Source organism: Bactrocera oleae, chromosome 6 (assembly GCF_042242935.1).
Source record: "Bactrocera oleae isolate idBacOlea1 chromosome 6, idBacOlea1, whole genome shotgun sequence".
Taxonomy (NCBI): Eukaryota; Metazoa; Arthropoda; class Insecta; order Diptera; family Tephritidae; genus Bactrocera; species Bactrocera oleae.
The window spans coordinates 28,464,860-28,480,362 of NC_091540.1; the positions used below are offsets into that span (position 1 = coordinate 28,464,860).

At 36.1% G+C, this 15,503-nt stretch overlaps 1 protein-coding gene across 2 annotated transcripts in view; it reads right to left on the reverse strand.

Annotated features, from left to right (window-relative positions):
* Nucleotides 1-6,387: 6,387 nt before the first annotated feature.
* The window catches only part of LOC106620617 (leucine-rich repeat-containing protein 15), a 34,628-nt gene continuing 25,512 nt past the window's right edge, over nucleotides 6,388-15,503 (reverse strand). The window contains exons 4-6 of one of the 2 annotated variants that reach the window (XM_036358927.2): nucleotides 14,472-14,620; nucleotides 14,152-14,411; nucleotides 6,388-7,045 (exon numbers count right to left, since the gene is read on the reverse strand). In XM_036358927.2, the coding sequence (XP_036214820.2) occupies nucleotides 6,667-7,045; nucleotides 14,152-14,411; nucleotides 14,472-14,620 (788 nt within the window). In that variant the 3' untranslated portion in view covers nucleotides 6,388-6,666. Of the gene's footprint in view, nucleotides 7,046-12,959; nucleotides 13,233-14,151; nucleotides 14,412-14,471; nucleotides 14,621-15,503 lie in introns of those variants that run through there. The other variant, XM_036358926.2, reaches the window with a different exon arrangement.

The window sequence follows — 15,503 nt, forward strand, 5'->3', positions numbered from 1 at the left end:
TTTAAAAATCATTAGTTCCTTCATTCTTGGCGTTTTTACGCGAGTTGCATCATCAGATGACTCCACCGCTCCCAAGCTGCCAAAATCTAACATAAAAAGTTAAATTTTTTAAATAGCCCCCACTATAACAAACTACATAGTTTTTTTTTTACTCAATCAAATTTAACTACGCATTAACAAGAATCAAATACGGTCCTCGTTCCAGATCCCAATCAAAAAAAAAATTAGGTAAAAGCAGAATCAGCTGCTGTTATTTCAAACTACAAAAATTTAAGACAGCGGCACAACATAGTCATGTCGCTAAGGGAAATTTGGAATGCACGAAATTGTTTGTCATTATGAATGCTTTATTTATATATTACTTAAAACTAAGATTTTTATGATCTAACATATTTATTTTAATCGTACAATATATAAAATAAATCAGGAAGCGTGAGACTACTTGTTTATACAAATAATGAAAGAGATTCACAAAATTCATCGTAACAAAGTTCTCACTGGGTGTAGTTTAAGTTCGTGCTCACCTACACGCAAGTATACTTTGAGTAAGAAAATTGGGCATTCAAACAATTCTCTGGTACACATCGTGTGCAAATGTGCCCTGCAAGAAATTCCTTTATGATTATTTAAAGACAATAAAGTTAAGGTCTTTAGGGTCTAACATAATTCTTTTAATAGTTATATATATAAGACAATAAGATTAAGGTCTTTAGGGTCTAACATAATTATTTTAATAGTAATATATAAATGAATAAAAATGCATAGAATTGCATAGAATTGCTTGTTTCACGAAAGAATAAGAATATTCTCAAAATGTAAGGTTACATAGTTCTGTGTTGGTGTCTTTATTTGAGTGCTCACTCACACAGTCGTAGTTCCTCTCATTCCGACCTACATACTTTAAAATGCAATAATAGTAAATATTGACGACACTTCTTTTGAACAATGATGTTACGACGTAAACACGTAACATGTTCTAACATTCAGCGAATACATTAAGATAGTTCAGAAAATATTGCTCTACGAATATTCAACTGAATTTGCGATAGCCTTTGACTTGGTCCTTATATACTCGTAGCGTTATCTCACATCTGAAAAGTTTTTTTCTGAGAGTTCTCGCTACTTATTGTACATTCGATTTTTGAACTTGCTAGTGTATCAATCTCTTTCTTTTGTCCGACAGTATGTATATATTTATGTACATTCAAACTCTTCCGTATTTTTGTTTTAACTATCTTTGGGTGATACTTTCTTTTCAAAAAATGTACATGTAAAAGCACCGATGACATGATGACACGATGAGAAACTCTCCAAATTTTTTCTTAAACGCGTCTTGTTAAGTTTTGTGGCGATGAAAATCAGGGATCTTCGAACAGATGATATAAAAAGGGCGTGATGCCAAAAATAAACCCACTAAAAGTAACTGACAATTTAGTGCGAAACAAAATTTTAAAGCTGTTTAGTTATTCTTTCCATGCAATAAATAAAATAATGAATATGGTAATACCCAAGTTTAATCTTTACTGGTGCCCAATGTTGGGCATTCCTGAAAAATAAGTGAAAACGTCTTATTACACTACTCAACAAATCTGTAGAAAAAATATACGACTGATGTGATTAACGGTCTTTCTTTAATGTGTCTTGATTACAAATTTGAATTCAAAAATGTTCCTTCGCTATTAAATAGTACCCCTTGACGTCAACACCAAAAATCCTACGTGTTAGGAAATTTTTACTATAATTTTCGGTTTTAGCAACCCAACATTAGCAAGAAACAGCCTCTAACATCATAGTCGCAAAATGACTGTAAACTAGTGTTATTAATCAACTTAGTCAACATGGAACGAATTTCTTTTTGGAAGAGTGGAAAAAATCCTTGAAATTGTACAATTCACCAAAGTTGAGATTATCATCAATACTCACTATTATACGATAAAGAACGGAACATAAAATAAGTAATGCACTTGTAGTTACACAATTAAGTTAAGGCTTCTTTTGAATTGTTAAGGAAGTGTTAAATATTTTTGACTAAAATAATTGAGCTCAATTTTTTTGCAACTTGCAAGGATCAAAGACGGGGAAATACCCTTCAGGTGTTGGCAAAATTGAAACTATTTAATGGTCCGATTCCGTATTCATGGTCCGATTTTGTCAATTTTTAGACCTGAAATGGCATACCTTCAAGGAAATATGCGAGCAAATTTTTATTCTGATATATTCAGCTCTATCACGCTATCCATCGTATACTGTGTTTCTGGGAATTTTACGAAATTGCTATCATGCAATTCGAACATCTCCAAACGTAAGTTTGAAACTCACAGAGTGGAATTCACTGAATACACTCGAAACGTTAAATTTTTAATTTTCGCGGAATTTGTCTACGACAAGTTTTTGGTTGCGGAAAAATAAATCGAAAAAGTAGAAAATGTATGTTTTTATTCAAATGAAACTAAAACTGTATTTGTTACGAGTAAAATAACATTTCATGTTTACCAGGTATAAAATAATTACAACCAAAAATGCGCTTATGATTGATATTTTACAACAAAAACCCGAAATGGCGCAGGGTTTTACAAAGTGCCCTAATGAAGAAGCAACAACATTTTGGAAAATTATGGCCGAGGAACTCAATAGTTTTGGTCCGTCTATCAAAAACAAGAAAGCAGCATATTACAATTATATTTTTTATTGGTGTAGCAGCAGCTAAATAGGATAATTTAAATATTATTCACACATTTTGACCACCTTTCTGGGAATTTGTGGATACCATTCCAATAGAAATGTTCGTATTTTGAAGCAAACCGATCAGACACCCAATTTTCGATTTCTGCGTAGGAATCTAAGTGCTGTACAGTCAATGCGTGTCCCATCGATAAAAACAAATGATAATCGGAAGGTGCCTGGTGAATACGGCCACCTGAATAAGGCCTGCACCGATTTTGCTTTGTTTGCAAGTGTATTGTGGTGTAACAAAATTACTTTACCATGTCTTTTGGCTCGTTCTGGTCGTTTTTGTCTCAATACATCGCTCAAATTTATCATTTGTTGTCTGTAGAGATTAGTATTAACAAATTAAAAATTTTATACAAGATATCTAAATTTTTACTCAAGTTATCGCTTGAACGGACGGACAGACAGACAGTCACTCAAAATTCAACTCGTCTGATCTCGTCGTTCAACCGTTACGTGATCAAAACTATTATACCATGTAGCAACATATTGCCAAAGTATAAAAACCATAGTGGTCGACAGCAAAAAAAGAAAAAAAAAATCTTCAGAGTTTCTCAAATTTTAATAAACCAGAACTAGAATATTTTTCCATTCGGATATCAAAAGGAGGAATTAAGACCTACCAGCAGAAAATTTGAGCAATCCAAAACATTCCTCAACCAACAAGCTTAAGGGGTGTTCGGTATTTTCTAGAAATGTCTGGGTGCTTTGTGCTCCACTACGCGGAATTTGCCAAGCCTTTACTCTATGTCTTTAGAGGTTGATTTCGTAAGGTTTCGTCCTCTCAATTTAAAAAAATAAAATTCCCATTGATCAATACCAAATAAATGTGTTTAATAATTATTGCGAGAACATTTCGGCAGTATCCGATCGAAATTCTAAGCCAAAAATAAAAATGTGGAAAGCTTTTATAGCAAGCTATAATGCTAAACGTCATTATAAGCGAGGGAAAGACAACTTAGTAGTTGAGGCCCTGTTTATAAATTCCCTTCATTCTGAACCTGAACAATAACTCACTTATTCGATGGATCAGGGTTGCGAATTTAATAACACAAAAGTTAAGATGTAAAAATAAATTTTCCAAAATCGGAAAAATATTAGAAATATTTATTTAGTCTCAAAATTAGAACTACAAATTGATAAAATTGTTTTAATTTAAAAATTGGTGTAACAAATAATATAAGAAATTTTTAAATCAAAATGTGGAATGAAAAGGAAAAATTAAAACATTTCCAAATGAAAAAAAAACTCTACGTATTTTAATGTAAAAATGTTCTGAACTATGTTGAAATTTTATCAAAAAATAAATTTACCATATTAAAATGATAAAAAGTTTAATATTTAATCAATATTTTTTTTTCAATTTGCTTTATACTTTTTTATACCCTGAACAGAGTTTATTAAGTTTGTCACGATGATTGTAACACCCTAAAGGAAAGGTCGGGGACATTATAATGTTTATATGCAAGTGATCAGCGTCTGGAACGGCAGACAAATTGAAAATTTTTTTATTTAACGAAATATCTTCACCAAAATTTGGCACGGATTATTGTTTAAGGCAATGGTGTAATCTCCGAAGAAATTGTTCATCTACATCAAATTTGGAACGGATTATTGTTCAAGCCAATGGTGCAATCTCCGTAGAAATTGTTCATATACGATCACTAAAGCATATAGCTTCAATACAAACCGATCGATCGGAATCAAGTGCTTATATGAAAAACTTTTTCATGTTACGAAATATCCTTACCAAATATGGCACGAATTATTGTTCGAGGCAATGGTGCAATCTTCGAAGAAATTGTTCAGATCGGATCACTAAAGCTGTCATACAAACTAAACCATCGGAATCTAGTGTTTGTAATGCCAAAGACAGACATATTTTAGTATGCTACAGAAACAAATTGTATAAATGGTAAACCAATTTTTGTTCCAAAGCAAATGGAGTTCTGTACTACAATAGTGTTCAAAAAACCAATGAAATTATATGGTGTTCTATATTGTACCATTATGTATTCCACTGAACACACTCAAAGCTTAAAGCTTAAAAACTAAAATAACCGGAAATATTATAAAAAAATAAAAAAAATCGAAAAAATGTTGTTGCAAGGCAATATTGCTTGGTCTTTTTTAATGCCCATAGAGATAGTGTAAAATAATTCGTTTTCCTCCTCAGGTAATAAAATATTATAAGATTCTTTGCTGTCATAAGCAATTTGGTTCATGCCAGGTTTGTGTTTATTTTTGTTTGTAGTTGAATTAAATTTTTTTGCATCAGCTGATAAGTCAAACATATACCATCATACCAATATGGTTTCCTGAGCTTTTATTGAACATTGTTGTACAGAAACCATATGTCTGTCTTTAACATTTGGAATCTTGTATTTGTGTAGTGTATCTAAGCTTCGGTGCAACCGAAGTTAATGTTTATATTGTTTGTTATTTTATATAATGAGATATTGAGGATTAAAAGTTTCAACATCAATTTCAACGTGTAAGAACAAAGTATACTCTTTTGTAATGCATTCGAAATATTTTTGAGATTGCGTCTCACCGCGCAAAAATGTCAAATGGAAAATAGGTTAAGGAAATGGCCTCAAACTTTACACTTTGCGGTAAAGTCAAATATGTTAGGCACCCATTTATTAGGAGTGATAGAATAATCGTGAAAAGCGAAAACAAATTCCTGAGTCAGCAAATCGAATACTGGTAAAGATCTCTACGACTGCAGTGCGTGGCATGAGTCTGCAAATTCCTATTCCCACATTCAATGCCATACCATATGTGTTGGCCCACGGTAGCAACGAGAACGGCAACAGCGTATGTACGTAACGACCGCAGCAGCAGTAAAGCTTTTAATATCAATGTACAACAATGAAATATCAGAAAACCATGTACATGTTTAGTAACACATATTTGGTATGTTATGATTTTAACACTCATCTGCTTCATCATAACGAGCTTTTAATAACCAGATTATTTTGCTAATCGTTCTATTTTGGAGCTATTGCCGGTTCCACGGTCATTGCACGGTCCCAAGGTTCCACACACTCTACAAACCACCTCTTCTCATCCTCTGGTCGAACCGGTCTAAGATGTAAGAATCTTGGGGACCAATTATTAAAGGTATGTGTAGCGATACCAGAGTAAAACCTAAACTCCACACTAGGCTGTATAGACATTTTGGAATTTCAGCCCCTTTTTAGCAATTTAATTTACATAACCCGAACAAACTGCTATAAAGTTATGATCTGGAACATATTCTGAATTTGGTAGTCTTTATTTTTATTTTGACTTCTAATTTTTTTGAATTAAAATTTGTTTGCTTGATGTCAAAATTATAGAAAGCGTATTGTTGTGACAGAAAATCTAAAGGCTTTGATTAATGAACGCACTCACCATCATTGTACCTTGAACAACACAATACATTTTCTATGATTTCTTGCTCGATACTTAAGTTCCGACTGCGTTGGCTTGGAACAAAAATTCAAAGTGGGACTGTATGGTTTTGTATCATACTCCAATATGTCTATCTAGAACAATTAGATTATATTAGAAAAAATCGACTTAATATGTTGAAAATAGTGGAATTTCCAAACAATAGTTTGCAAAAGTTTTAAGTGCTCTTCAAAGATTTACCCATTAAAATAAAACCAATTATTTCATAATTGTTTACATATTTACTTTGTAGCTTCGAATCTTAAATATTATAATATTTTTATTTTTTCATACAAATTTACTCATAAACTATACAATCGTGTTTCGTATGTTTATAAAGAACTATATATGGCTATATAAATATTATTATTTAAATTTTTATATGTGAAAAAGCTGTTTATTACATTAAAAGAGCCAACACATTAAGAATTAGTGTTAAACGGATTCACACCGACTTTAGTACCAAAATGAAACATTTAAATGCACGTCTACTTAACACTAATTGCCGCTGATTGTAGTCGTATATATATGGCTCAAGTATAAATTAAAATATGTTGTATAGTTCATATGAGCCATAATGCGATGTTTTCTTAAAGGAAGTCTTGGAGATAAGGACAACATACTGGCCCATTGTCCTTCGCAAAGGTCATCGTATCGAAGAAAACCTACTTCGTGTCCACCAAGACTGCCAGGTCCGCGGCATACCGCCACTTGACCATCCCACAATTTTCCAGAGAACTCCCGTATCCATCGCGCTAAATACAAAACCTTGCAATCACAATGCCAGGGATTCTTATCCAGTTTGACTGCGACTAACTTTTTTAAACTACTGAACGCCCCGTTTTGTAAATATTGCAATTTATTCGAGTCAATTCGTCTGCAAAAAAAAAAAATTATCTTTTACAATTGTGAAAGTAAGGACTGAATGCGAAAAAATCCAAGAATACATTGTGCGGTACTTTTATATTTTCGAAAGATATTGCATAAAGTATAATATTGTATAATAGTGGTTGTTTGAAACACATCAAGATGACGATAACTTATCTGAAAATAAAGATATCTTGGTAAAATATAATAAGTTTTCTTTGACGGAAATTAGGAGAAATATGAGGACCTCAGTACTCTTAATGGAATTCAAAGGGTATCTCTTCCTAAAAAAATGAAATGAAATAAATCGAAACTCAAACTTCCTATATGCTTTATACCATATAAATCGGTCCATAGATATCTTAGAAAGATTATCTGAACTTTAAATCTTAGATATTAAATAGCTTGGGGTCAAAATTAGGTTCATGAATTACCCCCACTTTTGGTTGGCAAAATCCTCCGCTGAACCCTCCACGGGGGTGCCGACTGGGAATAGATACCACAGGTTCACGACGTGGGCAAGGGCGAGCTGGCAGCAGTTCGCCCCTGTTGTAGTAGTGAGGTATCTAGCTAAAGTCAGGCTTAATATCTGGGTGTTCGGTACTCTTCAATAGTGCAGCATCCAGATAGGAGGTCTTACCATGGTAGGAGGTATATAAAGGGCTGGATCAAGGTATCATGCGACCCGTGCCGAAGATCAACCTGGCTGGGGGCCCTTAAATAATCCAGTCTCGCACGGAGCGTCCTCCGTAATAAGATAGCCTTACTTGCGTAGCGGGGGCTATGCGCAAGCGGACATACTTTCCCTTACCCTCGTGGGTCAAAAATTTTGAGCCAAAACTTTATAAACAAAAACAACAAAAACAAAAAGGAGTTCGGACCTCCTTCAAAAAGACCGGAGTGAGCGAGTTGTTCCCAAAGGAGCGCAGCGTTTGGCACGAGCTCGACAACAGCCAAAGCGAGGACAGGAGCGAAGCTTGGTCCTGGAGCAAAGCCAAATACTAAAGGGGTAGAAGCCAAGACTGGCGCCAAGAAAGCAGCAGCGCTGGAGGCAGCCCATACCAACCCCTGTAGCCAAGGCTTGGCAGCTAAGCAGGAGAAGGAGAGAGACGCCAAAAGCGATGCTGCCAGTAGTGGGTCAGCCAGAGAATTTGACCCAGCAAAAGCGAAGTATGCAGAGAGGCGACGCGCTGCATACCTGCTGAAGAAGATGGAGCTGCAACCGGCAACCAATGAGGAGCTCACAAAGGAGCTCCAGGAATCCATTGATTACGCGAGAGCTATTCTACCTAACTTCAAGCTAGAAGCGCCGGTAGTGGCGGCTAAAAGACAAAGGTCAGCTGAAGAGGCTAAGAGGGCTTAGCTAAGAGAGCGAAAACTAAGGGCGTGACGCCCGCAAGAACTTTTGCTGATGTGGCCCGAAACCGCATTGTCATTGGTAGGATGAGGGTGACCCCGAAGGAAAAATCCCCAGAGACCAATGGAAATGGGTGCAAGCCGCACTGACAAATGTGGCTTTGGAAGTGCTACTAAGCAATCTAGGTCCATCCCTGTCATGTGCGGATGCCGGATGGTATCAAGGGCAGATAAAGATGATAGCGTGTGATGACGAGAGATCTGTCCAGCTATATAAGGCAGCAATAGCTAAGGTGGGGGAGGTCGACAGAAAAGACATCCCATCTCGACCGAGGGCAAGGGTATGGATCCCGGCTACACCATCGCAGCCGGACCAATTAATGCAGCTCATAAGAGCCTGCAACCCGAATCTGCCAACTGGGAGATGGAGATTCGTCAAAGCCTTTGACGACCCCGCAGCGGAATCTCGTGTGGAGACGAAACGAGCCACAATGCAGATTTTGTTGCTTCTAACAAAATAATCTGTAAAACCGCTAGCGAAAAGTGGCGGAGAGATCAACTACGGATTCACAAAAAAGAAGGTCATGACCTACAAGTCAGACGCCGATGCAGGAGAGAACTTGGCATCGGAATCGGAGTGCGAAGTCGAGGAAGATCCAGCGGAGTTCTCGAACGACGCATAGAACACAGATCAAGGAGAGTGTACTTCGGGGTCTGAGCTTGCGAACAGACTCCCTAAACTTTACACTGAGAGTGATCTTTTAAGCGACTCTCATGCTGATGCAGAGAAGACAATAACTAATGCGTCTTCTCCAAATGAATCTACACCACAGCAAACTAGCGTCTCTAGCCCTAGTTAACCGCATGGCATAAAAACGGCCTGACTTCGTCCTCATTCAGGAGCCATGGGTTAATGGAGGGCGTATTTGCGGCCTGAGGACACCGGGATATAATTTATACGCGAATGGTTATGTAGGTAAGCCTAGGACATGTATATTGCCTAGCAAAACGCTTAATGTCTTTTTACTACACAGTTACAGTAGTAACGACACTACAGTAGTAAGCTGGGAGACGGCTGAGAAGAAATACCGGCTGGCATCATGCTACATGCCGTACGACGAGGTAGCAGTACCATCACAGCTGTAAGAGCTGGTACGTGACACCGAAGCATCCAAGTGTTCGATTATACTTGGGTGCGACTCCAATGCGCACCACACACTATGGGGAAGTACGGATATTAATGAAAGGGGTGAGTTGTTCTTTAATTATTTAATAGAAAGTAAGCTTTTGCTATGTAACAAAGGTAGTACGCCAACATTTATAACCAGAAACCGACAGGAAGTATTAGATATAACACTGGTATCGGAAGAACTGGTGCATAAAATAACACATTGGAGGGTATTGGAGGAACATTCCTTCCCAGATCACCGCTAATTGAAGAAAATGTAGTTAGGGAAGAGAAATTTAGGAATCATAGGGAAACGAACTGCCAGATGCACATGCAGGAGCTACAAAATCGCATTCCTATGAATCCACAATTTCAACCGGAAAAGAAAGAGGACCTAGACATCCTCGTTAAACAATTCACAGATTCTTGTCGTCAAGCCCTAGAAGTAGCTTGTCCATTAACGTACAGTAGGGGAAGAATTAGACCTCCTTGGTGGTCTCCCATATTTAAGAACATGCAGAAAAAGTGCAGGAGGTAATTCAATTTTGCCAAATTATCCCAAGAAGATATAGAGTGGGATAACTATCATAAACACCTACGGTCATACAAAAAGGAGGTAAGAAAAGCAAAAAGGAATTTGTGGAAATCTTTTTGTAATGACATCGAGAATACGGCAGATGCGTCTCGACTGAGAAAGATAATGACACAGTCGAAACATAGCATCGGATACCTTCAGAAGCCAGAGCACAGCTGGACGGTATCCAGTAAAGAGACTCGAGGCCTACTAATGGATACTCACTTCCCAGACAGTTCCGAGAACCTCATAGGGGGACATATAATGGAGAGTGAAGTAGGCTCAGAGTCCCATCCGCTAGGCATAGTGTCAGATAGCAATGTTTATTGGGCAATAGGCAGCTTCAAGCCTTATAAAACGCCGGGACCAGACGGACTATTCCCGGCTCAGTTACAGCAGTCCCTGAGCTACACAATAAACTGGTTAACAACCATGTTCAGAGGGGCACTGAAATTAAACTATATTCCCTCGATATGGAGGGAAGTCAAGGTGATATACATACCAAAGTCTGGCAAAAGCTCACACATTAATCCAAAGGACTTAAAACCAATTAGTCTTTCATCATTTCTTTTAAAAATGCTGGAGAGACTAATAGGAATACATATAACGGACATACTAAACCCAGGAAAAATGGCAGTTTCGCAGCATGCCTACTCGAAGGGCAGATCCACAGAAACGGCATTAAGCTCAGTGGTAACAGAGATTGAAAAGTCTCTGGAAATAAAAAAATACACCCTCGTAGCCTTCCTAGACATAGAAGGTGCCTTAAACAACATCCAGCCGAAGGCCATATTGAGCAAGCTTAAAGATCTGGGCATCTCTGAGCCTCTCCGGAAATTAATTGAACAGATTCTCTTGGTCAGGTCAATTATTTCAACGCTGGGAGCTTCAACGATGCACAGATCTGTTCGAAGGGGTATACTCCAAGGAGGCGTGTTATCCCGACGTCTCTGGGCAGGTCAATTATTTCAACGCTGGAAGCTTTAACGATGCACAGATCTGTTCGAAGGGGCGTGTTATCCCCACTTCTCTGGATCTTGACAATGAATAAAATGCTGGTGGGTCTAGAAACCGCCATTTTTAAATGGCACCAGGCTAACGATAGGAGATAAAGCAAGCTACTTGGGTCTAATATTGGACAGGAAGCATTCTTGGAAACAAAACTTGGAAGCGAAGGTAAAGAAAGCAGCTACAGCGCTTTAAACATGTAAAAGAATGGTGGGGCCCAGATGGGGACTGATACCTCGGGTGGCTCACTGACTGTATACAGAAATTGTAAGGCCGATTATGACCTACGGTATAGTAGTATGGTGGCCAATTACAGAAAAGAAATATGCGCCAAGCCAGGCACTCAACATAATTTTACACTTGATGCCAACAGATAAGGCACCACCGTACAACTAGATCCTGGTAAGGAGGACATAAATATGCCTCTGGCTACTTGTAGATACTTAATCGACAAACATGTCATTAATATAGCCGAGTGTCAGTGGAGTCAGTCCCTGACCTGCTCAACTAGCAGGCAAACGTAACAAGAATGGAATATGACCCGCACATGCCGACTGTTAAAATTCAAGAGGAATGATATAAGAACTCTAGTAGGAGTACTAACAGGCCACTGTTTAATAGGCAGACATGCAAGTAGACTTCGCACGCCATATAACGATTATTTTAGAAGCTGTCAGGAAGTAGAAGAGGAGGAGACCATTAAACATCTTCTATGCGATTGCGCAGCACTATATAGGAAAAGAATCGCAACCATCGGTCGTGGGTTTCTTGACGACGTCTCGGAGGTTGCACAGATAAAACATGTCTCACTGATGAAGTTTATCAGAAGTACGGGGTGGTTCAGAGAGGAGCCAATAGAGTGAGGGGATCACAGTCCCAGTGCTATCACAATGGGCCTTCTAAAGGCCTAAGTGTGTCGAATGACAGCCACTTTACCTACCTACCCCCACTACTGCATACAACATATAAGGATTTTCGTTATTCAAGTGAACTTTATATCGATTATATCGGTTAATGTGTGAGTAATCTTAATAAAATTGATTATTCTGAAACATACTTTAGTTTATTAATATAGGTAATTCCATCAGTCCTCCTAAAAACAATATATCCAATGTGGCAATTTTCGACTTTCCAGCAATGCTCAGAATATTATCTCCGCCATGGGCTCGAACAGTTCTATGAAACAACGCTATTGAGACTGCTAGTGTGATCCAATGTCGTTTCGACTTCGTGCAATTTGAATTCCACCGTATAGAGTTGAGCACCCCCCACATTTTTTGAACGCAAATTACTTAAACTTCTTACTCGTTTTTTACTTTTCTTTTTGAAATATTTCATTTGGCACTGGTTTTATGTTTTCTTATTCGCACTCTGTCAATAGGCGAAGAAATAAGATAAAAAGTTTTACCATTTTTTGGAAATTCGAAATACGTTACGACTAGTGTGATTAATTTGAGTTTGGAGGAACACATTTCTAAGTCATTTAGACCAATTTTTTTCGTATCGCCTTATGGTTAGAAAAAAAAATAATGTACTGCACCTAGCGAAATATACCTATTTAGGACCAAAACAAAACTTTAAATTTGTGTTATTTAAATGTATCAAAAAACATTGTCACTTCATTAATTTTTGCATATTATGTTAATTATATATATAGAATTATGAAAAAATATATATATTTACATAATTTTTTGTGAAATTCGAGGAACAAAATTATTCATCTAGAACGAAAAAAATATAAGACCAACATCATGTTTTTTAATAACGTAGCAAAAAATCGTGAAAAAGAAATTAATTAATAACTGGTATTGGATTTTAATACATTCTTGGTCTTAAAAATGAACTGTTGCATTATCGTGCTCGAATATTCAATTTTTTTGGAAATGTTGTCACCAAAACTTGAAAGTATTTCGTCCAGATGCCCGATGTATTTCTGGCATTCCATTGGCTTCAATCGCTACCTACACCATAACTGATCCTCCAATAAAATTGCGCACTAGTCTTTCTTCCATCTTCTTACGTTTGTTGGGCCAGAATATCTGGACCATCCAAATTGAATTTTTTTTCACCAGGAAATATTTCTCGCTTTTCCTAAAATTGGTATTTTTATATTACTATCTAGTACACATGTTTGTAATATGGTTTATCGTTTCCCTATTCGTATAGTTAGATAAACTATATTGTTTATGTTGGTCTCGTATTTTTCGTTGGGTGTAAATGTGTGCGTGGTGTTTGTCATTAAAGAAAATAATTTTAAATTATGTTGAAACTTTAAGGGGAAAGTGGTTAGCCGCGGCTGGTAGGGACAGGGCCACCCCGAAATATTTTACCGCCTTAGGCAAATGCAAAATTTTCCCCCCTGTAAGCCTATTTTACCTTAATAACAAAATTTATAATTTTTGAAAATTCAAGTCAAAGTCATTTTGTTAATAAATAACCACTCATATTCCAAATTTTTAACATATTTATTTAAAAGAATTATAATTAATAGTACAATTAAAAAAGTAAACTGTTTGAATAATTTCGAATGGAATGCGAAAACATTAAGCAATTTTACAAAGTAAAGAGTCTTTATTTTCGATTTTTGCACTCCTATCTCAAGAAATTTCTGCATGGCAAGTATATTAGTAATATGACTGTAGTATTTCTTTCGGCCCATTAAATGCATACTTGTATATCAAAAATTAAATTTTAACTTTATCACTTATATTATGACTTTTCATTTTCACTTGAAAATACAAAGAAACACATTGAAATATTAAGCAAAGACAGATCTGCAGTATTTACAATTATTCGATTTACAGTTACTATTTCTCTCAGTTTTTTCTAATTTTTGCGCTCTTTAAAAATTAATTTTTGAAGAACTCCGATTATTACGATATTCAACGCTTAATCGTTCCTGCTACAGAGTAGTCAATATAAAATTGGACTCTTAACCCCCGAGTGTGTGTTCCATATGTTCACACAAGTTCCAGCGCACACTATAATTTATACATTCGAAAATACTTACAATTTTTCCAACTTTCCCATAGGCGTGAAAACGTCGTCTTCCATCTTTTTTAGTATGTTGTTGTTTAGCATAAGTTTTTCTAAAATAACTAACCCTTGAAAATCACTTGACTCAATCGTAGTAAGATTATTAGAAAACAAATTAAGACTTATTAATGAATTCACATTGTTAAACAAACCATCGGGTATGTCAGAAAGATAGTTTTGTCCTAAGAGCAGCTCCCGCAAATTTTTTAGGTCGGAGAATGCATTGCCATCAATCTAGGAGAGGAATGTTGTGACAAAAATAAGTATTGTGTAAATGAAATTAATTGAAATTACCTTCGAAATTCGATTTGTACTTAGATCCAAACTAATTAAGCTTTTCAAATTTTTTAATAATTCCATGGACAGCGATGAAATTCGATTATTATGGAGAATCAAGCTCCGCAGGTTCTTCAGGTCAGAAAAGAAGTCATCCGAAATGCTTGCTGTAAGAACATAAATTACAATGGTATGTTTAGTATGGTTTTTAATGCCCTCGTATATGTTATATATACATGTGGTTGCTACGAGTATAATAGTTTTGTTCTCCTAACGGTTGATTGCATCACCTAAAACTAATCTAAACGAGTAGAAATTCTGGGGCTGTATGTCCACCCGTCTGTGCAAGCGAAAATTTGATTAAAAATTTAGATATCTTGATTAAACTTGGTATACATGTTTCTTAACACCATGAGAAGGTTCGTATGGTAGATAGGCAGAATCTCCATTGCCAGAGAACGTATATCATAGAGAAAATTCATGGCACGGCCATTATCAAAATATTTCAGTTTTCAAAGGGGAACTGAAAAAGATGAACGTGTTTCACCAAAATTAACATAAGGAGACTGACTCAAAAATAGCAGAATTGAACATTTTCAGTGTTAATTGAGAAAAATTAAGAAAATTCCAATGTTAAGGAATGTACGCGTATATATTCCTTTATTTACAATCCACAAACGAATCTGCATATACTTTTTAGATAATCTGTATATATTTGGTATCAAAGCACATAAGTATATACATACAAGTATATTCAAACTGAGCTATTTCATGAATCATGATGAAGTCAATAAAATCTTTTGAAATATATGATAAAGTAAGTATTGTATTATTACCTAAATGTGTAATTAATATACATAGGTTTTATAAATAATATATACATATATTTATTTAATTTGGTCATTAAAAGATTTGATAACCTCTGAAAGGACCAAGCGGTCGCATATATGATCATACATACATCTTTAAGTAAGCGTGTAAACAAAATAAACAAGGAACCATACGCATAATGTTTGTAAATTTGCATAAGGGTTAAAATTCTTTTGCGGA